Raw genomic sequence first — 26,716 nt, forward strand, 5'->3', positions numbered from 1 at the left:
ACTACCCTATGGATATTTTCTTAATATGGACATTTGTGGTCTCAGCGGAATCCTAAAGACCTGAACTATAACAATTATCAATAAAATGTTGAACTTTCGTCACTATGTGGCTTACAGGCCCCTCCCAATAATAGAGATCCAGCATGAATTCTACAAATCACAAATGCATCTATATCTCAGAAAAGCTTTCCCCAAAAATTTCGAAACTGCACACGCTTGATCAGTATGAGGATCAGATGACATGCTTAAATTGTGGTGCCACTGCAATCCTAGATATAACACAAAAAAGTGCATTTAATCAGTTCTTGTCCAATTGTAGTGCCCCCTTTTGGTGGATTTGAGTCATATTGTACAAGCTTCTTCAGAGAAAGGCCCTACATATGCTCCACACACATCGATTAATTGATATATTACAACAGTTTGTCCAAATGTTGAACTTTTTTTGATAATTATTGACCTACAGACTCTGCAGATTCTAACAAGATCAATTGTTTGGGAATAGAGCGAAATTCCACAGACTAGTTCGAAAAGACTAAATTTTAAACAACTGGCGATTGAGAAAATACGATGCATTTTTTGACAACACTTGCAACTACAACGTTGTGAGGCCCTCTGCAGAGTATACAGAGAAGTAAACTGCGTGCCAATATGCTTAATTTTCTCTGAGATATATCATATTTTCTTGATTTAGCGCCCCCTAGTGGCTATCGTTACGAAACGTTTTATACACTTAGGAAGTGCCACCAAGGACATACCATTCAAATCCCATGATGATTGGATGATTGGCCGATGACGATCACAGTTTTGCCCGAATTGAATTGTCCTTAATTTTCCACTTATAGCCTTGCCCACAGAAGCAGCATGCCAAAAACGGCGTTCCAATCTGCCTTGCAGATGCTGAGATATAAACTCATAGCATTTACAGCGCCTCCTATATGAATATTGGCTCCTCCTTTGACATGCTACCTCAGAATCATATCTGGAAGTAGCATATGAAATTTGAACACATTTGAGTAAAGTTTTTTAAATTTAAACAAAAAATTGTTATAAATTTGTAAATACGATAAGCCGAAGAGGTTCATTTGCATATGGCGGCCATATTTAATCAAAATTTCAACTTTTTTTGATAATTATTAACCATCAGACTCCTGCAAACATTTTGGCACCAAGCTTAAGAGAATTGGACAAAAATCCTCGAACTAGTTCGCAAAAGTATGTTTTGCAAATTATGCAAATTAGCGCGATAAAAACCTTGGAAAAATGAAATTTTGACTAACCTGTTTTTTATTTGTCAGAACCCAAGGAATCAGGGGAGATTTTGTCTCTATGCCTCACGGTGTAGGAGATATGAACCTAAACGCATTTCACTTCGCTATAGCGCCACCATTAGGCCAATCAGTGTAATTTTTGTTGTCCTCTGAGATGCACACAAACTACATCTACCCTCCAAGTGGGAAGTCTGTACGACCTACGGCATCTTCCGCACAATGACTTTTACAGGAGAAAAAGGGAAATAATAAGAAAAACCGTAACAAATACAATAGGGTTCTACGCACTGAGTGCTTGAACCCTAATGAAATGCATTTCCTTTTATACTTTTTGAACAGTTGGCGATGAGTGTTTTTGACCTGGGGTGCCAGGCCACGCTAAAGTGCCACCTGGCTTGTCAGGGCTGTGTCAAAGATATTGACATATCACTGACATAAAAATGAAAACCACATTTACAAAACTTTATAATTTACGTGCAGCCAAGACGTCAGAACAGCAACATGGGCAGATATAAATGACCAGCTAGGCCAGTGAGTGTCCGGTGTTGACAGTGTGGGTTGTTTACTTTTACTTTCCAAGTGAAAACATGCAAAAATGAAGAGGTGGCAGTGTCTTGTGTATCTCATGCTCCCCTCGCCACCAGCTCTGACCTGCATTGAATTAACAGTGAGTGGGCCAAGGTCCTGTTTGGACCAGTAGGAATTGTGGCACTTTTATTTTCAAGAATTAAACCAGAATAAAAAACAGAATAAATGTCAGAATTAATTATTAAATATTTAATAATTAGGCGGATTCCTGATTATTCCTGAGATGAGCTAATGATGTTGTAATCTCAGCCATGGACGCTTTGCCCATGAGTAGACAGCGAGTCTGATTCTGTGCATTAAGCTGGCGTCACTGTCAGGGTTCTGCCAGTTTCATTCTGATTGGCTATCTGTACCTCGGTGTTTATGAACTTCTGTATATTGGTTTTGTACTGGCTCTGGTACTGGTCCGACGTGAAACACTGCCTTCACACGTCATGCAAAAATAACAGACTTGTGATAGGTCTTTTTTCATGTCAAATTTCTTTTCTTGCCGTAGTGGCCAAGAAACTTCATGGACATTTTGGAAGACAGTGGGTGTGGCCCTGTGTGAAACTCTAGCAGAGTGTCATAAGATATTTTACATCTTGTCCTGTGTATAATGACAACGAGAAACACTGAATTCCTGCACTATTTGCCCAGGCAGTCTTTCACGGAATGCAGAATGCCACATCATTTTTCATTCTGGTAGATGCAGCTTCTCTGCGATGCCTTTTTAATATGTAATCATGTTAATGACCTGTTACCAATTATTCTAATTTGTTGAGAAATGCTCCACTACAAGTTTTTAGCACTCTTTTGTTACCTGCTATGGGCAGTGAATACACACACACACACACACACACACACACACACACACTTGGCATGCAGGCAGCCACCTCAGCACCCACTGGGCTTCTTTGTTTGTTAGGTGACATTATTAAGGGCAATGAAGGTTGAGGGAGGAGAAAGCACTGTTCCTTCTTTCCCCTGCACACCTTTCTCTATCCTAGATCAGGGATCAAACAAGCAGCCCTCAGATAGTCCTGGATCATCTTGAGATCATTTGTTTTCCTATGGATGCTGTTTATATGCTGTTGTCAGGCCATACATCGATTCAGGAATGGTCAAAACAATTAGAACTGATACCATTGAATACTTATGTAATAGACAGTGAATATAGAAACAAAGAGCTGTATTTAAATTATACCTGGTCACTATGTGTATGTATATGTAATATTTGGAACATTTAAAATGGCTATTTTTTAAGGTCCATTTTGGATTTTGGTGCACTTTGTAGTTCTGCAAATACAATGTTGTCCTCTTGTTGCTCTGCATACTTTGTTAGCTCCATGTCACCATTTTTCAAGATCAGCTTAGAGCTGGACAATAATTCAATATCAGTATATATCGCAAAATAAAATGTTTCAATAACAAGGATATGATTTTTAAACACATTTCAGCTGGTCTAGATACACACTCATCCTCATCTGTTGCTCTTCGAACTTTCATAACACCTTCCTCAAGGGTCTGGACCAACACAGGGCCAATAGAGAGCTGGTATGTGGTTGGTTGATTATTCTCAGTGCTGCAGTGGCACTGGTGTGGTGATACAAATGGATCAGACCCAGCTTTGTTACTTGTTTTAAAAGACCTCAGTTCAACTGCTGGACTGAGAATAGCTCACCAACCAAAAAAAAATCCAGCCAAAAAGCATCTTGTGATCAGTGATGACAGACTAGAGGATGATAAATACAAACTGTGCGGCAACAGATGAGCTACTGTCTCTGATTTCACATCTACAAGGTGGGCAAACGAGGTAAGTGTGTAATAGAGTTCACAAAGAGTTGGTTCTCGAGTTATTCTTAACTCGAGCCAAAACACCATTGTACCAGCCGTAAGTCATTTTCTAAGGACTTTTAATCTAATCGAGTAATGGCAAAAAAATGAACAGGCTAAAAAAAGCACACAAACACATGGCCTCTACTGTTTGAACTGTACAATATCTGCATTCATTCATTTTCTGTAACCACTTCATCCTGTTCAGGGTCTCCACAGAATCATAGAGAGAAAGACAGGAACACACCCCGGACAGGGCAACAGGCCGTGAAATTTGTGCAATGTACTTCCATGTCTCCGTTTGTTGTTCGTTAACTACTATTATTCACTTTGAAAATAGATTAGCCTTCAGCTTTAAAAACAAGACACTAATCATTTTATACCCTATAATCCACGCAGGAATAAAGAAGCCTCTATTACTGTATTTTTCCTTCCATTTGTTGATGTTTGCCCCCAATTTGACACAGGTCATCTGAGGATATGTCCAGCATCACCATTTTCTGCTGTGGCTTGCCATCTGCCGGCAGGCTGAAGGAACTGCATGTTGGAGTATGTTCTGTATCGCCACAACGTTTTATATGAACATCAACTCCATCTACCGGCAGTAAAGGAAATGGGTAATTCTAGCAACATTGGTACATAAAGAATAATGGTCGAAATAATACGTTTCTATCGTTTGTTTTTGTAAAAAGACTTTACATTGTGATATTAACTGAGACTGAGCCAAAGAGCAAACATCTTGTAAAACATTATTACGTTAAGGGCTAAGATATTTACTGTAGCAGGGAGAAATTATTATTTAGCAGTTTGTTGTATTCAGTAAGCTAACCAGCTAACCAATTTTATACAAATACCCCTCCATTGTGATGTCACTGACGGTGTTTGTACAAAGCTACATGGGTCACATGCACATATTCATGGGATCAAATATAATGTGAAAAGTGTTTTAAACATCACTGCAGAACCACAAAATTCATTGCAGTCAACACACACACACACACAAAACAAGCCACATTACACAACAATGTATTCACACCTTTATTTTATTCATGTTTCTTTCTTTGCTGAACAGTTCCTGGTACGTAGTGGGAGATGATCTGGACCAGAATAATTGTGTTGATGAAGAGGAACAGCAGGCCAGCCAACCAAATAAACACAAATGTATTTTGTCCTTCAAACTCCAAGTAGTAGGCAGGTAGCAACCACAAACCCTATCAAGTCAAACAAATCAATCAAATTAATGCAAATATCAACAACTGCAAAAATGTACTTATCAATTAATCATCAATAACCAATATATCAATAAAGTCGGTTAGGGTTATTGGAATGAACAAATCCACTGTTTGAAGTTTAAAAATAAAATAGATCATTATAATAAAATTATCACATACAGCTGAGCACAATTCTTTAAAAAGGTTCTACACAAAGAAAAATATAAAAATAAATAAATAAATAACATGTGAACATTGTTTAACAATTAATATCAATACTCCTCTATTCCTGTAATATAGCTTTTGCTTACCTTCCTTATTTATTTGTTTGAGAGAAAGATCTATTCTTGTTGACCATTAAATTATGAGAATTAACCACATTAATGATTACTGGGTTAATGCTACTATAGTGAACACACAGAAACAATAACATTTGTTTGAAATATAGAAAGCTATCAAGCAGAAGATCTATCATCTCTCTAACAAGCTCTATCAAAGTTTTCAGTCCTGCAGCACCATACAAATAATGAAGTCAGATGACTGACATTAGCTGGCATTAATATTAAAGTTAGCTGTTGCCATACAGAACTTGATTTGATGCCCAATCATATGCTAGCTCCTATAGCTACATCCAGAGTTATTATTTATTTATAAGAATTATTTATTTATAAGTGTAACACTTATTAGTTATTAATAATTATTATTAATTTATAATATTTTTTGTGGTCATATCCCCTTGCCCATCTTATTCTTTCATTATATATTTCATTATTATATTTAAATTTTGACTAGCACAACAAACATTTTCATAAAGCAATTTCATTTTGTAACAATGGACACTGAATTCATGAGCTTAGGCTGAGGTTGAGAGCAGGATGTAATGGTCCTGCAGGTATAAGACACATGGGGGTAGCTCCAGTGGCACTGCCTCATGTAATCATATTCTCACCTGAAATCCAAGCGAAAATTTCCCAAAACAGGAATATATCTAAAAATGTATTACAATTTTTAAATAATCTAAGCACTCAGAATATATATATATATATATAATTTTTTTCCCCTCTGGAGTGCTTAGATTACTAATATATAGTCACTGTCCAATTGACCCCCGCAGATGTCCTTCACATCGTGTGAAAATCTCATTATGAATGAACCAATAGAAATGCTGGAAAATTAATTGGAATTAAATCTTTTTACATTCACTTCCATTGAACGTTAAGAAGGTTTTTTCCTGTAAAGTTACTATCTGCATGTTTTTAATTGGTCAGCAACTTTGATTAGATTCTTACTGTAAAATTCCATAAACAAATAAATGTATCAACCCAGTTTCCCAGGGTTTCAATTACTCTAGGAGACTCTAGAAATAAAACACTAAGCAGTACCTGGCCAGCGAACCACAGCATCAGCAGCACAACTCCTCGCTTTATAGACAGTCTCAAACGTGGCAGGACGAGTGGCAGCAAACACAAGTACCACAGAAAATACTGTAATCAGAACAGGGGAAAGAAAACATTCAGTAACTCAGCATATACAACACAGCACATCAGTGACATCCACTGCTATACATCGTTGAGCGTTTTAGTGCAGAATTGACTATCCTCTTACGTTACAAGCTTTTCTTAGAATTTATTAATTTACTATTTCCAGATTACAAGAATTAAATAAAATACCTAACAATATCTTGTAGCCTATAGCCTGCAATATTTAATTCCAAGTATTGTTTCAGTGCTGTCAGAATAAGATCAAAAAACAAAATACATCAGCATAACACTTGTCATGTACTGAGTTGATGGTTTACTAGGTTCACCCTAATTTAGAATATACATAATACAACATATTGCACATGATAGGAGTCAATGTGTTGCACAGTTCTGGGAGCACACCACCTAAATAACAGATATTCAGTTTGTTTACTGTAGGTGTCCCTAATAAACAGACAACCTTGATGTAGTAAGTTACTGGTGTAGATGTTTATAACCCTACCTGTGAGGTGCAGACTTTGTTAAAGCTAACAAAGATGGCGGTGTTGAGAAAGCAGCAGAAGGGCAGGTCAGTGTAGAAGGCCAGAGATGTAAGGAGCAGGAGTCCAACCTGGGGAAGGAAGGACACCAGCCCCAGAACCATGCTCCATTCACTCTCTGCTGTCAAGTACATCATGTAGAAGTAGGGAGAGAAATTATGACGGATGTCTCGTCTTGTTATGTGATAGAAATAGGTTTCGTTAAGGAAATCCCACCCATACCTGAAAAATTATACAAGAGATAAATTGATTAATAGCACAGACACTGCATTGATTGGGAACACCTACCTTGTATCTACTACACTTATTGTCCATTTTTTTTAAATCAGATCCACTGACCATACAGGAGAACTTCTTAATTCTACAATTACAAACTATAATCCTCCTGTTTCTTTGGATGAGACACAGCAGTGCTGCTGGAGTTTTTAAACCCCTCCGTGTCACTGCTGGACTGAGAACAGTCCACCGACCAAAAAACATCCAGCCGACAGCGTCCTGTGTCACTGATGAAGGACGACCAGCACAATCTGTGCCCAATACTGTCTCTAAATTTACATCTACAAGGTGGACCAACGAGGGAGGAGTGTCTCACAGAGTGGACAGAGAGTGTACACAGGGTTTAAAAACTCCAGCAGCACTGCTGTGTCTGATCCACTCGCACCAGCACAACACACACTAACACACCACCACTACGTCAGTGTCACTGCAGCACTGAGAATGATCCACCACCACATCACAACTGCTCTGTGGGGGTCCTGAGCACTGAAGGACAGGGATGCAGATTTTGAAAAGTTCTATCACAATATATTTAATTTTGGTCGGTACGATATAATTACGATATCGATATGAACACTATAAAATCTGCTGATAAACTTCCAAAAACAAACAAGAAACTTGACACCACCCTCTAAACATAAACCTACTGGCTTTGTCAATATTAACATTTTTAAACTAAATTATAAATTGAGCCCTGAACTGATGACAGCGCCCCCTAATGACAGTCGGTCAGTGACAGATGCTGTAAATAACGTGTACTGAAATATTGACAATGTGTTTAAAATAAATAACATTATTATGATTACTGTTATGTTCTTTCCTGGTCCAGTAACCAAATCTAACCAAACAATTTTCACATATATACTGTTAATTTCAGTGAGTCTGAAGAGAGGAGTGAGTTCCTATTTATGGCCACAGTGTCGTAAGCATTGATTTGTGTTTATGTTTAACACTCAGTCTGTGATATTTCCCACTTTGACTTACATGTAATAAAAGGTCAAATTCAGTCCAAAAAACACAGCTCCTGCCACAGTCGCAAACAAGAGCAAATCCTTATTGAAAAACCTTTGGAGTATCCTGAAGAAATCTCTTTTCTGACTCTCCAGTTCCCCTTGAGTTGATATGTAGAAAGCAATGGGAAGAGCATATGTTACAGGGTAGATCTTCATATGAACAGACAGCCCATAGAGAAATGCTGCAGTGTAACGTTTGTTTAGTTCCATAAAGTAGAGTGTGGAGAGGACCAAAAGAGATAACAATGCCTCAGCATTCCCACGTGTGGACACACCAATCGGGAGAGGGTTAAGCAGCCAGAGAGCACAAAAACGACAGGCTGCGTCCTGTGATAAACCTCGATGACACAAGATGCAATACAACTGGACGCTTGAGAGTACATCACACAAAATAAAAAGCAGCTTCCCAAAGTGTGGTGACAAGTAGATGTTGGGCAGTAGCATCCAGGCCAGAAGTGGAGTGTAACGGTAGGTGGATCTTCTGTATGGAGACTCACCCTATTTAAGTTTAAAAAAAGAGATTTGTAAACGGGGGTTTGGAAGCATGCAGAGAAACAGATATAAAATGAACAATGATAAAGGTGAAGATAAAGGTAGAGGCTCCTAATACCTGATCTTTCAGTGTATAAGAACTATTCTGTAAGGTAGTATACAGATATTATGGCAATAATAAACAATAATCTCAGTATTACTGTCATTTTAAAACAGATTCCTTCACACCATTGCTATCCTTTACCCCACAAAGTAACTCACCTGTGCCACAAACCTGGATGCATCTGTGAACACGTGATAGTCAATGTCAGTGTATTTGACTCTCATGGTTTTGTCTTGATAAATGCCATAGCCAACCAAACATAAACGTATAACAAATGCAAGGGTGTGCAGCACCCAAACATTTAAGAGTTTTGGTAAATAACTCCCAGCAATATGAGCCATAATGCTTTGCTTCTCAGGTCAGAATGAAAGAATAAAACTCCGCTCAAAAGTTACGGAAAAGGTAGTTCATTCCATCGTGTTCTCTGTCAACTCCCAAATGTCGTTGACGACATTCCAGAGGGGAATAAAATAAATTGTCTGTTAAACGTTCGTACTGCATCACTTTCCCCTTTCTGGACTTTTCTACAATTGACAGTCAGAAACCATTTAAAATATCCCTGTCTCTTCTGTTGCCATGTTTGTGAAACGCCTTGTCTGAGGTTACAAAATAAAAGTCCCGGATTAGAACATTTTTTGTCGGGGAACTGCGCGATTTATAATAAATAAATAAATAAATAAATAAACCTGGAATTAGGAAAACAATAAATATCTTGCAACAAATCGTGAAACTGAATAAGTTTGCTCTGGAGATGGGCTGAATAATGGACAAAACATACAAACAATTTCTTTCTACACACACACACACACACACCAGTTTTCATGTATTGTGGGGACATTACATAGAATTCCATTAATTTTATGGAGATTATCCTTAACTTCCCCGCAACAACACTAGTCTAACCCAAATTTTAAAACATTTTTCACATTTAAAAATAATTATGTATGTACGTGTTCTTAATTATAAATAAATTCCTGTTAATACAAAAGTGAAAGATAAAATCACTCTAAAATGTATGGATTGTAAAATATTACCCTTAATGATTTATGAGGTCTGATACATCAAATTCTACTATAATAAATGTCGATAAGATATTTAAAGATGAGAAAGTTTTCCTGTTTCTAGACATGTTGAAATATTTTAGAATCCTCCACGAAGGGCAAATGGACTAAAAATACACTTGGGTTCTCTTAAATATAAAATATAAAAAACATTTCAAACATTGCCACTGATGAACATGAGAAACCACAGTGAGTATACTTAACAATATAAAAATGAATGTCCTCTTATTTACTTCTACCAGAATGTAAAAGTGAAACTTAGCAATAGCAGCAAGGGTAAGTTACGTTTATCAAGAAATACAATCATCTTGAACTTGTATAACAGTACTTGTTTTAAATACAAGTACATTTTAACATTAATTTGCAGTCATTTTGTTTCATCATATCACCACTGTCCAATGAAAAACATGTATATCCATTTTTCTCAAATATTAGTTTATTAAATCAATTGAACAATGCAGCTGTTCACCAATTCACCGATAAAAATGCTCCAAAATTACATGCAATATTTAAACATTTTTAACATTTACATCTACTGACAATTAAGACTTTTTTCCTTCTCCTGGAAAGTTATTATTATTTATTTTTATATAAATGCTTTTCACTGGAAAGGGACAATATATTATTTATAAGAAAGCAGTGTAAAGTATCAGCGTCTGGAGAAATCAAGATTATTATGGTGTCAAAACATTTCGTGAAGTGTCGGTTCTTAGGACCCAGCGCGAATCTGAAAGGGGTGGAGTTTGTAAATGATTGACAGCACTTTTTTTCCGAAGGCAGATCAGAGCCGTTGGACGCTAGCGAAGACGGGATGTAGTGTTTACGAATGACGTTGTGATCAAATCAAACCAGTTGTTTAATCAACTATTGAGATATTTTCCTCATTTTAATGTCGAGCAATGCATATATAACCTTCATTTTCTCATCACTGGATTTGTTGTAGAACTGATAATGCTAAAAATGCAGCTACCTATGAAAAAGGCGGAGAAGGGAGACGATACGGCCGAAGGCGAGAAGAAACACCCGGAGTTTGGTTCCGAATCGGCCTTTACAATGGCTAGTAACAAAGCTAAGGAAACTACTGAGGAACCACGGCTTCCCTTTCTGACAAAAGAATCTGTTTATGAATGGTTCGGATTGCATCTGAAGCCTGCCAAGCGAATCGAGTTCATGTACGGACTGCTTCATATGTGCCAGCCTTTAGAACTTCGCTTCTTGGGCTCCTGTCTGGAGGACCTTGCGAGGAAAGATTTCCACGTTCTTAGGGACTTTGAAATGAGAGCGAATTCTTCAAACGACCTTGGACTTCTGACAAATATACTTGACCCAGTGACTAGATCTAAGCTGCTGGTGTGCATGTCTCTCCTGGGATCCGATAACCGGGAATGCGCTGGGATACTATTTCGGATACTGAGCCATGTGGATCCCGCCCTTCTGGTATCTTCCTACACAAACTCCCCGTTCGATCCGCTCCGTTCTGGGTGTGGAGACGCGGACGGGGATGGCACCCAGAGCCGCGACCTCAACCCTTTTTCTGAATCTCGGTCCGGATTCCTGGAGCAGCTTGCGGTGCTGTATACAATGGCATCACTTCACCCTGCTTTTCTTTTTCATCAGAGAGGAAAACTGCGAATGCAGCTTGAAAAACTTGAGCACGGTCTTCTCGGGGAGCAGACCACGCATCATTATAACACTCAGGTGCTTTGACAGATTATGTCACAGGGCTTTAAGTTTCGTTTCCTCTGTTTCAGCGGTGTTGTTGTTACCTAGCCACGCAGTTCCCCATGCTAAACTGCGAAATCAAGCATAACGTTAATTAACACGACACCAATGGACTGCAGTTCTTGTACTAGCCGGGATTAGTTTTGTGAGGCACCGACAATTGTTTATAAACTCTGTTAGGTGTTGGCGAGGCTGTTGTAGGAGCTGAGGTCAGCTAGCTTAAATTAGCTAGTGCTAGCTAAGTTAGGTTTCCAGGTAGCGGTATAACATGGTCGGCTGTGTTTACGAGCTAAAATGAGCAGCAGTTGTAAAATATATGTTATTTCCAGTAACACAAACATGTTAATAAACATGACGCAAATATAAATCCGGGGAAACAAAAACGTGGAAAAGCTAATTATTTAGCAGCAGAAGGAAATGTACATATGGCTGCAAATACGTTACATTTATTGTGTTTTTTTATATATATATGTTAGCTTGCGAACACACACATTTATTTATTTATTTATTTATTTAGACAAACGTCTAAACTTTAACCGAGACCAGTTTTATATGCGTTTTATATGATGAGTGAGGTGATGTTCATTAATGGTCACTGCATGTAATGGTTCTCTCATACACACTAAGATATGCACGCTAAAATTAGTTTGACTTCTGAATTATTTTTTTTAAATGTCCTGCAGCGAGCATCCGTGTGTAACATTTATGTGTTATGGAAGAGTTTGTTTGTGGAAAATATGGTAATTGTTCAATTTAAACAGTTATGAGAGCAGACAAGTTAAAATGTCTGCTTATTTTTCTCTTTTTTTTTTATTCCAGAGCAGTCCACAGAAGCCTGAGTGCCTCTTTAAAAGCACAGAGGTCTGTGTGAGTGAAAAGATAAAATCTCACGACCTAACACCTGCTCATCACAGTAGAAGAGCAGAAAAAGACAGAGAGAGAGCTCACGGTGTGTATTCAATATGTATTATGATATATCAGCGATCACTGTCCATTTCAGTAAATGGTCAATTTTAACATTAAAAAATTGCAGTTACAATAAAATATAATAACATATCATCTAACTGATAAACATGTTTTTAATCCATTTTTAGTTTACAACATCATTTGACCACTGCAGCTGTCCTTCACATGGTGTGAAAATGTCATGATGAATGGCATTAAAGACTTATTGAGCTTTTGTAAAAGTTAATCATCAAGTTTAAGTGTTTTGCCATTTTAGTAATTTGAAATCAACCCTCCCCCCTCTGACAACACCAAACTCTGCTTAGAAAATAAATAAATGAATGAATGAGTAGACTTAATAAGGCTTTAATAAGCTGAAGTTGTCTTTTCACCATCTCAGTTTTTGGAATTATCAGTTCCACCTTACTGTATTTAGGGGAATATAATGTACCAGCTGCATAATTTAAGGCTAAATTTTCTTTGCATTGGAGTCATTGTCAGTACTGTGTTTTGCCTTTCAGCAGTCCATATAGAGAAGATTGTGTTGAAGGGTATCTCACGGGGAAAGACAGACCGGGAATACAGTTTTGAGGTATGAGAATGTTTTTATGTGCATGCAAACATATTTATAAAACCACATTGTTGCAAAGTCCCACACTATTGAGTAGGTTGCTGTTACTTTAGAGCTTGCTCTACTGTACTGAACAGAATGGTAAATTTTGCCATTTATTGACATCGTAGGACAACATCACAATGTGTGCCACATAAACTATACTGTCTCTTTATTCTCATTTTCTTTAATCACTCCACTGTGGGTGGAAGGTTAGTGCTTTTTTTTTTTTTTTTTTTTTTTTTTTGCTTGTTCAAATAAATAGCTATCGGTAGCATTTTATAGATTTGTGGGCAATAGTATGGTATTGATATGGTAACAACTTGTAAATTTACATAAATGTCTATTTCCTTGTTATTATAAAATAATTATTCAGTATTTGTCTTTGAAACAAAACGAAAGTGTCTTTAAACCAATGTTACTTGTTGGTTCTGAAGCCTTGTGATGATTTTATGTATTATGTGGTGTGGGAATTGTGGTCCATGTATATAAAAATATAGAATAGATATAGAAACATTTTACAGTACTATGTAGAACTTGGGATGAATGATTAATTGGGGAAACTTCAGCATTGAACCAAATTTTCACCAAAGAGAAATGCCCCCATTTAACATGTGAATCCAGAAGGGCCTCAGCAGCTGTTTTTCTCTTTTTTTTTTTTTATTTTTTTTTTTGTTTGTTTGCTCAAGTTCAGAAGTTCAGATACTGCTTGCTTATGTTAAAGTATCTGTGTAGACCAGTTATTCAGTGCTACCTTAACTCCATTCACAGGTCTTCCTGTACATTGTGTTATTGTGTCAAATGCCTCCAACATCAGTCTAAAAGCTTGAGCTAGTTATATTTATATTATTTATTTTGTACCGTATACCGTATTGTACACATGTATACCGTACTAGTTATTTGCCTCGAAAAATTAAGCATCTTTTAGCACTAAATTGATCAATCAATTTATTTATATAACGCATTTTATAACTGACGTTGTCACAAAGCAGCTTTACAGAATTAGTATCAGAACAGGTAACAATGCAAATCAGAAAACCCCATGTGTGCAAGCCCAAGTCGACAGTGGCAAGAACAAACTCCCTCGAGGCTGGAGGAAAAAAAAAAACTAAACAGTTGGTAACACTAAAAATGGTCATAAACTAAATATAATTATTCTCTTTACAAAGGTAATCTTGAATAAATTAATGTATTATTAAATATAAAAAATAATAATTTAATGGCTGTTTAATTCTGCTTTAGCTCTGTGCAGTTTAGGCGCTGTCCTGCCGTGCAGTTTCTGTGATAAGATTAGACCAATCAGAATGGAATGCATGAATAAGCTTTCACCTATTTTGTAGCTGTATGCGAGGTGCTAGAATCTCTCAAGGCATTCAGCTTGAACACGGACACACAAACACAGCTACACCCAGATCATTTACGTTCCATACTTTCTACCCATAATTTTAAACTTTAAATATCTAAAACAGAACTGCTTATATGTAAACATCGTGTTATGTTTCTTGTGGGCAGTTTAATAAAGAATGTATTTGTTTTTTAAAAAATTAAAAAATTCTTTAATTAATATAAGCTGGTTGATCATATCAGGATTAAGTTATTTTATCTCATGGAAAAGTGAAATATTGTTAGAAGTTGTCCTCACTATGAAATAATTTAACAATTTATGTATTTTTATTGTGTGATGGCCCTTTTCATCACGGTCACATTGATTATTGACAATACAATTAAACAAAGTTCAAATTATTTTACAAACATCTATGATTATTAGTTATGGAAACCTAGGGTTTTGTGCTTAATTTGCGCTGATTTGCTTAATTTATGCTTGTGAAGGTGCATACACATGCAGCTACTGTTAACTATTTGTACAGGTGAAATCCTATATGTGTAAAAAATAAAAAAAACATATTTTGGGAACTGATTATGAGACATACAGAGTTCCACTTACTGTAAAACATTTCAGCTGAGTTGAATAAGTATTTAAAGTGTTAATAAAGAGGCAGTACAGACAAATGAATGTGAAAGTATGTCTCATTAATGCCATTCTAAACAAAGCTGCTGTGTTTTAGACTTGTTAAAAGAGATTGGTTCATACACAGGGCTGGAAAATGCGTACAGTCAAAATTAATAACATGGTATTTTTCTAAATCTCAGCCAGTATGATATTAACAACATAAAAGCCACAGAAACATTGCCAGGAACAAACATCAAACAACAACCTCTTTGTCAATATTAATATTTTTTAAGCTAACTTTAAAATTAAGGGCAGTGAACTGATGACAGCGCCCTCTAATGACTGCCAGTCAGTCACATTTGCTGCAAACGATGTACAATGACATATTAAAAATGTGTTTAACAATCATATCATTGTTATTGAAACATTTTATATTGTGAAGGAGGAGGGGGCGCCAGTCCTTAACAGGGCGACACCCACTGACACATTCACTCACACGTACTCACTTACGGACACTTTTGACTCGCCAGTCCACCTAGTCCACGCGTTTTTGGAGCGTGGGAGAAAACCGGAGCGCCCGGAGGAAACCCACACAGACACAGGGAGAACACACCACACTGCTCATAGACAGTCACCCAGAGGAAACCCACGCAGACACAGGAAGAACACACCACACTCCTCACAGACAGTCACCCAGAGGAAACCCACGCAGACACAGGAAGAACACACCACACTCCTCACAGACAGTCACCCAGAGGAAACCCACGCAGACACAGAGAGAACACACCACGCTCCTCACAGACAGTCACCCAGAGGAAACCCACGCAGACACAGGGAGAACACACCACACTCCTCACAGACAGTCACCCAGAGGAAACCCACGCAGACACAGGGAGAACACACCACACTCCTCACAGACAGTCACCCGGAGGAAACCCACGCAGACACAGGGAGAACACACCACACTCCTCACAGACAGTCACCTGGAGCGACACTCGAACCCACAACCTCCAGGACCCTGGAGCTGTGTGACAGAGACACTACCTGCTGCTCCATCGTGTTACACATATTGAATTACTGTCCAGCCCAATTCATACATTATATTTACACGATTAAGGGGTACAGACAATGGATGAAATACAAATTTGTTAAGAATTCTGTTTTACAGCAACTCCTTGATTATATTCAAAACCTGATTATTATCTTTTAGGTCAAGTGGTCTGACATGTCAACAAGTTCTGTCACAAAAACACATCTTGAACTGGAGAATTTCCTGCTGAAGGTATGTATTGTATCCTCAATCAAATCACCTTCTGTCTTCTGTCAAGCTAAACATAAAGATAGATGTTTTTTAAATACACTGAATACGCGGTCCATATTTTTACTTTATGTTTATATGGCAAAGGTTATTGAAGGAAGAATAAACTATAATTTTGACGGTCTTCTTTGTACCTTCTTTCTTTTCTGTTATTCAGCTTCCAAAAGAGCACTCCACAGAATCTTTTGAGCGAGGAATATTACGATTGCTCAACCAGGGCCAGAAGTATGATGGCAGAGATGTAGAGAGATCGCTGAAGTAAGTGCAATTATAGGATCAGAATTTTACACCACGTTGTAAATTGCATTCAGTCCTACTGGGAATAAAAACAGATATTTTCCTCTTTACATTAGAGAGAAGTTTATGGCTGCGCCACATGCTTTCCGTCAGACAGGGAAAGTTTGTGTCTTCTTCCACTGTGGCTTCACGTCATCGCCCAATCTGTCCTGCTCCCGATGTGAGTTATTAAATGAGCTGACTTATCTGATGGCCAATATAGCAGCGAACCTCCAGCACACTATTGGAGTGCTTTTTCAGTGCACATAAGAGACACGCATTATAGCTTGCATAGAACTTGAACTAACAAAACAGACTGATGGTGACCATGGTAAAATATTGTTCATAAAATGTTTTCATATTTAAATACCTCATTTATCTTTTTTTCAGAATGTGTTTATTTTGTAGAATAAAGTGTCTCGTGAGATTTAATGTGGTAATATGTTGTTTCCATTGTGTCGGCTAACGGTGAGCCTAGGCGGAAAATTGAGAAACTCAGACATACAGCAGACTGATGTTCATCAAGCTTTCTTTTGTTCTCTCTTTAGGTAACTCTATCTCTTCAGGGAAGCCCTATACAGAAGACTGTTCAGAGGCATCGAGTCAAGAGGAAGGTATGTGATTGATCGCCTGTAAATATCTCAGTTGTCTTTTAAAAGCTCTCTTTGCACGTATCAACTTACCGTATGTGTTATAGAATAAAAAGTTGTAATCGGCCCTTTAGGTTATTCCTTTAGTTTTTTATGAAAAAATTTCTATGAATTCTTGTATGAATCTTGGAAACCCATGCAGACACGGGGAGAACACACCACACTCCTCACAGACAGTCACCCAGAGCAGGGCTCGAACCCACAACCTCTAGGACCCTGGAACTGTGACAGAGACACTACCTGCTGCTCCACTGTGTCGCCCCTAAATATATATACTTTATAAAGTGTTATGCGTGTAACTATGAGAATGCACCTTCATAAAGACGTGTTACAGTGCACTATAATATCTATTCATGAGAACATTGTATGATCTGGGAGAAGTTGTGAGGCAGTAATAGTGGATAAGGCTCATCATACACAAAGAAAATGAATTTGAGACGATGCCATTCATCCAGTAAGTGTCATTTATTGAGTGTCATTCTCTAATAAGGTAATGAGGAACAAGGCAGTATTTGGGCTTGTTGTATGATGATGATGAGTGGCAGAGTCTCCCAGACGGTGGATACTGCTCTGCCCCGTCAATCATCACACACCAGGCACACAGACAAACACCCCGAAACACACAAAATAATAACCCCCCCACCCCCATAACACACGTCAATGGCACAAAACTCCAAAACAACGAACATGGGGAGTGAGAGGGAGAATCCCACCCTGCCCAGGTTCTAGCAATGCTACGTTACAGTATGTATAGTGTTCTTATTAATGGATATTATAGTGCATTATAGCACCTGCAGTTGTAAAGTGTTATTTATTTAGCTGTATCTATTTAAGAGTAATTATACAGACATAGAGCAGTCATTATAAGGTATTATGTATGCCATATAATGCATTATAAATACAATTATAACGCTTTATGAATACAGGATTCTTAGGAAGTGTTACTTATATTTCTGATGGAAGTGGATGTAAGACAATTAAATTGCATAATAAAGGGGAAAATAAATGAAAAATATGTGGGGAAAACAAAAGCTTTAATATAAACAACAGAAAATGGGGATTCCTATTCTTGTAGTGTGGGAAAGAATCAAGCTTCACTCTGCTGTTTTTATCCATCTTTCCACTGTGAGTAAACAACACGACAAAAAAAGAAAATGCAGATTCAACAAATGAGCTGGTGGTTTTCTTCTAACAGCTCGGATCTCAGAATCACTGGGTGTGGGATGGAAATGGAACTAGGCCGAACTTTAAGGTTGTTAAGGCTCTGATAAACTGCAAGAAAGCTCCCGTGAGAAGGGAAGCTGAAATATAGACAGTGGTGGACGTGATAAATACTGAATAAAACGTGTTTGATGTTAAATTTAGTTTTCCCTTTTCCCCCTAGTGCTACTTGTTTATAACTTTACATTTTCTCACAGATATGGAACCGTATGTTCAGGGGCATCGTAAGAAGCTTGGAAACAAAAGTCCCAGTTATAAGTAAGCATTCACTTATTTTAATTTTAGCACAGAAGTACTGCAATTAAACTTACTTTTATAAATATCCGTAATATACCTATCAAGCATAATATTATGGCCGCCTCCTTTTCCTTTTTTGTTTCTACATTCACTGCCCATTCTCTCAACCCCACTGATCATAGAGGAGAGCACTTTGTGCTTCTGTAATTACAAACTGTAGTCCATCTGTTGCTCTGCGTGTTTGCCATTTTCCACCCTGTTTATCAATGGTCAGGACCCCCACAGAGGACATTGGAGTGTTGCAGTGACACTGACGTAGTGGTGTGTTAGTGTATGTTGTGCAGGTACAAGTGGATCAGACACAGCAGTGCAGCTGGAGTTTTAAAACCGAGAATAGTCCAGCATCCAAATATTTCCGGCCAACAACTTTTTGTGGGCAACATCCTTTGGGTTCCTGATCATTTAAGAACAGGGTGAAAAAAGGGAAACACAGTATGCAAAGCAACAGATGGACTATAATCTCAAAATGTAGAACTACAAAGTGCACCGGTGTAGTGAGTGAAGCTGAGAGAATGGACAGTAAGTGTAGAAACAAGGCGGTCATGTGGTTGTTTCATAAATTCATAAATACCAACGATGTTCAATGCATTTCTACATGTGATTTAAAAGTTTTTGATCAGTATATTGGATATAATATAAAATATGGTTTTAAAATACACAAGGTCTTTAAATTAAGGGGAACTGTGCTGCAGATATGTACATAGCTATATAATAATAATTATTATTATTATTATTATTATAATAGTTAGCATTTCTAATTTCTAATACATTTTAGGAGAGATATATGCCCCAGAGTGTTTTTGTTTAATTTTTATGTTTCTTTGCTAGTTACTGTTTGTTGCCTTACTTACATGTGTCTTCTGTTAGTTTTATAGTGCATTTTTCCTTTGTTAAAGTTTCCGTTCTGTGTTAAATATTCTAAAAAAAAAAAAAATGTTAATCTGTTTTTTTTTTCTTTGTCAGTACCCATTGCTGTGCACGGCACATTTCAGTTCCTAACCACTTTTGCATAAATATTTCAGCATGTGGGGGGCAGAGAGCAAGGGTATGGATCATCGCTCGGAAAACAACGGACTGACAGAATGGAAGAAAAAGGGCTGCAGTGTAAAACCCACTTGCAGCCAGAACACCAAGGTGAAACAATAAATACGTTTTTTGGACTAGTTTAGAAGCATTTAGGAATGTCTTTTGTTCATAAATACATCACTCAAAGCTCTCATTTAATTAAGATCAAATATTAACTTAAAAGTTTGTAGAAAAGGAAAAAAATCTGATATGACAAAATCTGTTCATTTTTTATTAATTTAAGTTTTTTAATATTGTGTAAACTATCATGAGATGAAGGTAATCTTTGCAGTGAAGACAAGTGTAAGGCAAGTGGTGTTGATTTGCCTCTGTCAGTCTTTTCACGGAGTACATATTAAGGAGAGCCCTATCACACAATTACATTTCTATGAGGTCTTGGGGTAATACTGTCTTTGATGGTGATCCTCATGTCTGTGTTTTTCCCTGATGTCCTCTGAGACAGTTATAGCCTGAATTACCTTCTTTAAACTCAGAAAATATTTTTAGAGCAGCGAAACAATACAAGAACAGAAGAGATACTGAACCAGTTACAGACTGTAAGTTCTCTGGACTTCATGCAGAACATGCAGGCTGATAAAAGAGCAATTTTAATGGCAGGTAATTAGCGTTATTTTTATATTAATATAATGTGAGAACTAGAACCTCGCTCGTGATCATGTGAGAACGCTGTATAGTTTGGGAACTAGAAACTCCAAGTTTTCCTTTGCCGTCTGGATGCAAAAAGAGTTTCAGACGTCCTCTTGAAAAACTAATCCAATCCAAATGGGGCTTATGGGTCATTAAACATGTATGTGAAACAAAACAAAAATATTGTGCATGAGCTGTAAAACTTAACCAACAAGGCTCATAATGTGATTGTAGCCTTGCAGTCATTAACGTGTAAACTGTTTCTCATTTTTATTCCTAATACAGCCAGAACTTTCAGACAGAGTGATTTCCAGCAATAAGCAAGCAACGTCCAGAACACTTCCTGATGGGTAAGGCCAGGAGCACAATCTTATTAAAAATATCTCTTGAAATTTAGTTATTTTCAGTTGTGATTATGATTTACAATATATTTTACATTTTAAAAAAAGGACAGTGTGACTTTAAAATAAACGATTCTAATGGATCCTTACTTTCTTTTAAAGCAGTGAGAGAGGAGTGAGAAGAGTCCCTTACATCACTAATGGGGTAATGACATCAGCATCAGCACCGACTCATCACTCCAAGGCAAAAGGTAGACTTTGGTTTTGTCGTAGAAACCAGAATGAATATATTCTTCTGTGCTGTCTGCTAGATTAGTGTCACATTTAACAGACTATATAAGCTCCTGTACCTTTTGAGTTTTGTAGAGCATGACGTATACAATAAAATGTGGATCCGAGTAATCTCTAGCATTTCTTGGCACTGTGATCCACTGTTGTTACAGACAGCTTCTGATGTTCTTAACAAATACTTACGTTTGTTTTTCCATTTCATCAGGTGCCTGTTCCAACACTTCCCCATCTCAGAACAGATTTGGAGAGACGTCGTCCGAGAGCTACAGCTCACCATCCAGCCCTCAGCATGATGGTAGAGAGAGCCTTGAGAGCGAGGATGAAAGAACCAAAGGTAATATCTGTAGATTTATGAAATGAAATGACATATACTGTCTTTCTGAGCTTTGCAAACAAAATGTTCTCTCCTGTTTTGCTCTCCAGACACAGACAGCCATTCGGATGACTCCAGAAAGTCTGTTCCAGACTCTGTCTTTGTTTGTCCAATAACAAGACGACCTATTGATACCCCTCACCCACACATTCCACTTGAACAGGGAGGCAAGGAAATCCATGCCAAGGGCCCTCTACATGGCCAAGCTTTGGAGTTTGCTCAGCTCCATTTTTCCCACCCTGTACCATACCCTGTCCACAATGGTCCTGAAGTTATAGCAGCTACAAGCTCTGCAGGGCTGCCAGATAACAGTACAGGTGTAGAGGTATTGATGCCACATCCTTTGGTCATCCCAACGCCACCAGGAGCTGTGGATGACCCAGAGAAGTGCTCATCAGAGGTCCCTTCTGCTGTCCAGTCTTTTAACACTTCAGTTCTTGGCCTCCAGTCTCCTAGCAGCCCGGTTTTACAACCAATCCTGCAGCGGTTTAAAACAACTGGAGCGCAGCCTGGTGCTGAGAGTGGAGTGTTGGCCTCTCCAGCCCACCCGTCTCCTGTGGGTGCCATTAGTGTTGTTCAGTCTGGCACAACTTATCCCTCAACCCCTCAGGCAGCCTATGCCAGCGGAGATCAAGTCCTTAGCTCTGTTCCTTTGGGAGAATCCCACAGCAGACCCCAAGGATTGACTCTTCCTTCTGGCCTGCCACAGCCTTTCAACCTGCCAATCCCCACCACTGACCTGCCCACAGTGGGGACACATTTAGGCACAGCTACTCTGAGTCAGGTGCCAGCTCCAGTGGTACCCACTCATACACCTGGACCTGCCCCAAGCCCCATCCCTGCTCTCACACATTGCACTGCTCAGAGTGATGGCAATTCTTATATAAACAGCAGTGCAAGCAATAGCATTCCCCAGCTCCAACAACAACAGCTACCAGTTCTAAGCTGCAACGCCTGCGGCTGCCGTGGCAGCTGCGGCAGCAGCCATGCCCCCAACTACTACTTCCCCACCCAGATGGCGCCGCGGCAAGTCTTCAGCATTCCGCCCATCTTTCAACTGACGTGTAACAACAGCTTCCTCAACCAGCTCAGCCAGACTCCACAGAGCAATGGCACTACCCAGGTGCCATTCTACCCAGCTGCCCCAAGTGCTTTTGCTGGTGGCACTCTGTTGCATCCTCATAGCCACGCACACTCTGAACATGTCCTAGGTTCCCAAGCAGCCAACTTTGGACTACAACAGATGACCGCTTTCAGGCGCTTTTATCCACCCATTTATGCTACCATGCTCCCAACGGCTGGCAGTAGTCCAGGAATGGCTCTTGGACCTGTTACTGGGGGGATCAATAAAAAGAATGGCAGCATCTCTTGCTACAATTGTGGAGGTGGTGGCCACTATGCACAGGATTGCAATCAGCTGACCAGAGATGCTACACAGAAAGGTAGGCACCAAACTTTAACACAAATACAAGAGGAAGTTTCATATATACTTACATAATATATATACACTGAACAATCAGTATATTAGGAACCACCTACCTTGTATTTTTCATTTTATCAGGTCCACGGATCATACAGAAGAACTACGTAGTTTTAACGAATAGCACAGTGTAGTCCATCTGTTTCTCTGCATAATTTCTTATCTCCATTTCACACCACAGAGCAGATATGATGTAAAGTCAGAGACAGTAGCTCATCTGGCGCTGCACAGTGTGTGTCGGTCGTCCTCTAGTCCTTCATCGGTGACACAGGACGCTGTCGGCTGGATGTTTTTGTTTGGAGGACTATTCTCAGTCCAGCAGTGACACTGAGGGGCTTAAAAACTCCAGCAGCACTGCTGTGTCTGATGCACTCGCACCAGCACAACACACACTAACACACCACCACCACCACGTTAGTATCACTGCAGCGCTGAGAATCATCACACCTGCTCTGTGGGGGTCCTTAGGGAAAATATTAATACTATTATTAGCCTACAGTAGAATGTCAAATTTTTCCTGTTTCTTGCAACCTTCCAACGTTCTTTGTTTCTCTTTTAGGTGGTTTCCGGCTAAATTATGCTGCACTTCATTCTGAGGCACTAGACAACAATCCTGACTGAGAGCCACTATACTTCAAATCCTTGTTTATCCTCAAGAGTTATAACAGAGGTCTTTCCATTCACAGGCCGAAGTCTTAGCGTGGCGTAGTGTACATACACATGCTTTAAGGTTGTGCCGAATGTAAGTAACTGTACCTGTGAGGTCCTCACATGGTTGCGACTGTGAGTGAGAGACAATGTGATGCTCCCGGAGTGCTAATTTACTTGAGTTAACTAGGGCAACAGCTCATGTTTACTGATCTAGTCTTTTTTTTTTTTCTTGAATTTCTTGCTATTGTAGATTTTAGTGAACGACCATGGTTCTGTAGTTCCTTTTAAGCATTGAATGGAACAGCTCATAGCAGCAGCACTTGTAGTTAGATGAGAATTGAAAGTCTCTTGAGTAGGGCCAATCTTTCGTGAGATGCACAGTATTGCAGTGGCAGGATGTTGATCTTAATCAAACTGTTTATCGTCACCTATATTTTAGTTGTTACGGTTGTCAAAGGAAAGCCAATTCTGTAGCTTTTCCCGTTAGGTATTTACATATATGCAAATTCCTAACTCCCAAAGTCAGCGAATAAATACTAAATAATGAATATTTTTTAACGATATCTTGGATGATTTTCCCAAAGATCCCTTATATTTTAGGTTTAACTCAGGCTGACGTCAGTTCCTGGAATATGGGCTGTGTTTTATTGTCCTCATAGACAGTGGCTGTTGGGAAGATTGCAGTTTGACCCAGGTTTGTCCAGTTATTACACTGATGTGTGACCTGAACAGTTTGGAAACAAAATGTTCTTAAATATTTAAGATCCCAGGGCTCCAGGTAAATGTTTTGTACTTGTATTATAACTACAATATGAAAGCATTAGTTATTATTTCTATTATATTAATATTTTGTAAACTTAAATATTTGCAGGAAAGAAAGATTCAGCAAATGTTTTTATTCTGCTGCAGTGTTTGAATGTATGTTTTTCTTTATTTTTTTCAACGCTATAATAATTTTAGCATTGCTAATATTAAAATGACTAATCTTTAGAGCATTTTGTAATTGATATAATGTAAACGGCATATATCGAGGCTGATAAACATCATGTTTGTCTAAGGAAAACGCTGCTGTTTTATTCCATCTTTTGGTTTTGTTTTTAATTGTGATGTGCACTTTGTCAACCAGAAAGAGTGAAGCCTGCAGCAGCAAAACTCCTATTGTCCTGCATTTAATCCACACAAAGAACTGCCACAAGGAGGTGCCAATACGAGCTGTAATCCTCAGTGGGTGGGGAATTCAGTCCTGAAATACCAGATTCCTGCACAGTGTGGCGACTATATTTTTCATTTTTTTATCCTGCTCCACTGTTGCTTCAAGTTGATAGTTGTACAACAGGTTTAAAATATGTGGTTGGCAAGAAAAATGATCAAACCTTTCTGAAATGTGGCCTTCAGTCCTGTTTTACTCAGTGTAGCAAGACACCTGTCCTCTACATAATTATACAAAATTACTGCTCTACTTGGTTTGGGTTGGATGAAGTTTCACTGCTGCCTTACCACCTGTAACTGCAGCCATTTAACACTCTCTTTTTGACCAGGATTATATTATTACCTATCATTTTATGTGAAAGTTTTTGTTACTTTCAACAAATCTGTTCCACTGATGCAAGAAGGGCTTTGAGAGTAATAAACAATGAAACCTAAACTCTGTCTATTGTTGAAAACTCCACAACAGCTGTCAGTTAATTTTGACACAACATCCATCCATCCATTATCTGTAACCGCTTATCCAATTTAGGGTCGCGGGGGGTCCAGAGCCTACCTGGAATCATCAGGCGCAAGGCGGGAATACACCCTGGAGGGGACGCCAGTCCTTCACAGGGCAACACAGACACACACACGTTCACTCACACCTACGGACACTTTCGAGTCGCCAATCCACCTGCAACGTGTGTTTTTGGACTGTGGGAGGAAACCCACGCGGACACGGGGAGAACACACCAACTCCTCACAGACAGTCACCCGGAGCGGGAATCGAACCCACAACCTCCAGGCCCCTGGAGCTGTGTGACTGCGACACTACCTGCTGCGCCGCCCTTTTGACACAACATGTAGTTGTTAAATATGTAACTGATGATAAGCTTATACACACACACACACCATTTTATTAACTGCTGAAAAAAACTATTGTAACCAGCACAGGATGTTGGAGAACAAGATGCCCTTGAAATAATGTACTTAAGAACCTTTATGCACTTGTTAAACTTGAAGTTTAAACAACACTACTGTATCATGGAAGGTATGTTGTTATTTGTATGTTGACTGCTACCTTTGATAATTTAATGTTTTAAACTATCAGAAAACCTAAATATATTTCACTATTTGCATATAAAATAGAATATAAACAGCATAAATATTTTTAAAACATCTCAAGTTTATTGCCCTATTTGACTCTAAAAATGACTATGAGGCCCGTATGATTATACTCTTGGAGGAAGACAAGTGTGCAACTGTTTCACATACACATGCTTAAAGTTATAAACGGTGAATCAAATACATTTTATAAAAGAGTTTTGTATTTTTTTTTTTAAAGAGGCCTTTCATGCTTGTTCTTCTTGCTTGAAACTGTTGGTTGGCTTTTGGGGCAACAACGCTGCAGTGAGAAGATTTACTCGGACATTGTGGTGTTGTTTTGTCACTGGGTTGTATCTCGCGCGTAAAATAAACACACATTGGCAGGCATATTTAAAACATGAAGGTAGTGGTGTTGATATGGTATAGTACTGATGCAGAAATGTTTAAAGGGACACTACATTATTTTTACCCTAAAATTATAGCTTCAAAATCGTGATGCTTCACTGACCAGTAACAGGGAGAAAAGTCCCTCTGTCATTGCTACCCTAGGCTCAGCACTGCAGAAACTTCACTGTGTAAACTTTGGAAGAGGGTAAAACTCCACCCCCCTCTCACCCCGATGATTTCATTACATTGCTGTAAAATTAAATTACACTAGGTGAAGCCCCAGGAGCAAAAGCCCCTAATCTTACCCAGTGTTCATGTAAGAATTCTGCATGTTAAGAAAGAAATGAG

At 38.5% G+C, this 26,716-nt stretch overlaps 2 protein-coding genes across 3 annotated transcripts; one reads left to right on the top strand and one right to left on the bottom strand.

Moving 5' to 3' along the window:
* Positions 1-4,708: 4,708 nt before the first annotated feature.
* Positions 4,709-9,396, bottom strand: pigm (phosphatidylinositol glycan anchor biosynthesis, class M). Its single transcript, XM_066685800.1, has 5 exons — positions 8,945-9,396; positions 8,163-8,689; positions 6,866-7,124; positions 6,265-6,366; positions 4,709-4,882 (listed from the first exon to the last, which is right to left on the bottom strand). Exons 1-5 carry the CDS (start codon positions 9,125-9,127, stop codon positions 4,715-4,717), a joined length of 1,239 nt encoding a protein of 412 aa, XP_066541897.1. The 5' UTR covers positions 9,128-9,396; the 3' UTR covers positions 4,709-4,714.
* A 1,211-nt stretch (positions 9,397-10,607) lies between these two features.
* Positions 10,608-26,007, top strand: LOC136696334 (zinc finger CCHC domain-containing protein 2-like). 2 transcript variants are annotated; one of them, XM_066670686.1, is made up of 14 exons: positions 10,608-11,545; positions 12,389-12,518; positions 13,036-13,106; positions 16,286-16,357; positions 16,551-16,651; positions 16,747-16,850; positions 17,218-17,283; positions 18,738-18,798; positions 19,860-19,971; positions 20,836-20,900; positions 21,054-21,142; positions 21,388-21,516; positions 21,606-22,997; positions 23,595-26,007. In XM_066670686.1, the coding sequence occupies exons 1-14, from the start codon at positions 10,799-10,801 to the stop codon at positions 23,654-23,656; spliced, it is 3,201 nt and encodes a 1,066-aa protein (XP_066526783.1). In that variant the 5' UTR covers positions 10,608-10,798; the 3' UTR covers positions 23,657-26,007. The 2 variants fall into 2 exon arrangements, with proteins under 2 accessions (XP_066526783.1, XP_066526870.1); XM_066670773.1 differs by having other exon boundaries at positions 13,039-13,106.
* Positions 26,008-26,716: the final 709 nt, after the last annotated feature.

Source organism: Hoplias malabaricus, chromosome 1 (genome assembly GCF_029633855.1).
Source record: "Hoplias malabaricus isolate fHopMal1 chromosome 1, fHopMal1.hap1, whole genome shotgun sequence".
Classification (NCBI taxonomy): Eukaryota; Metazoa; Chordata; class Actinopteri; order Characiformes; family Erythrinidae; genus Hoplias; species Hoplias malabaricus.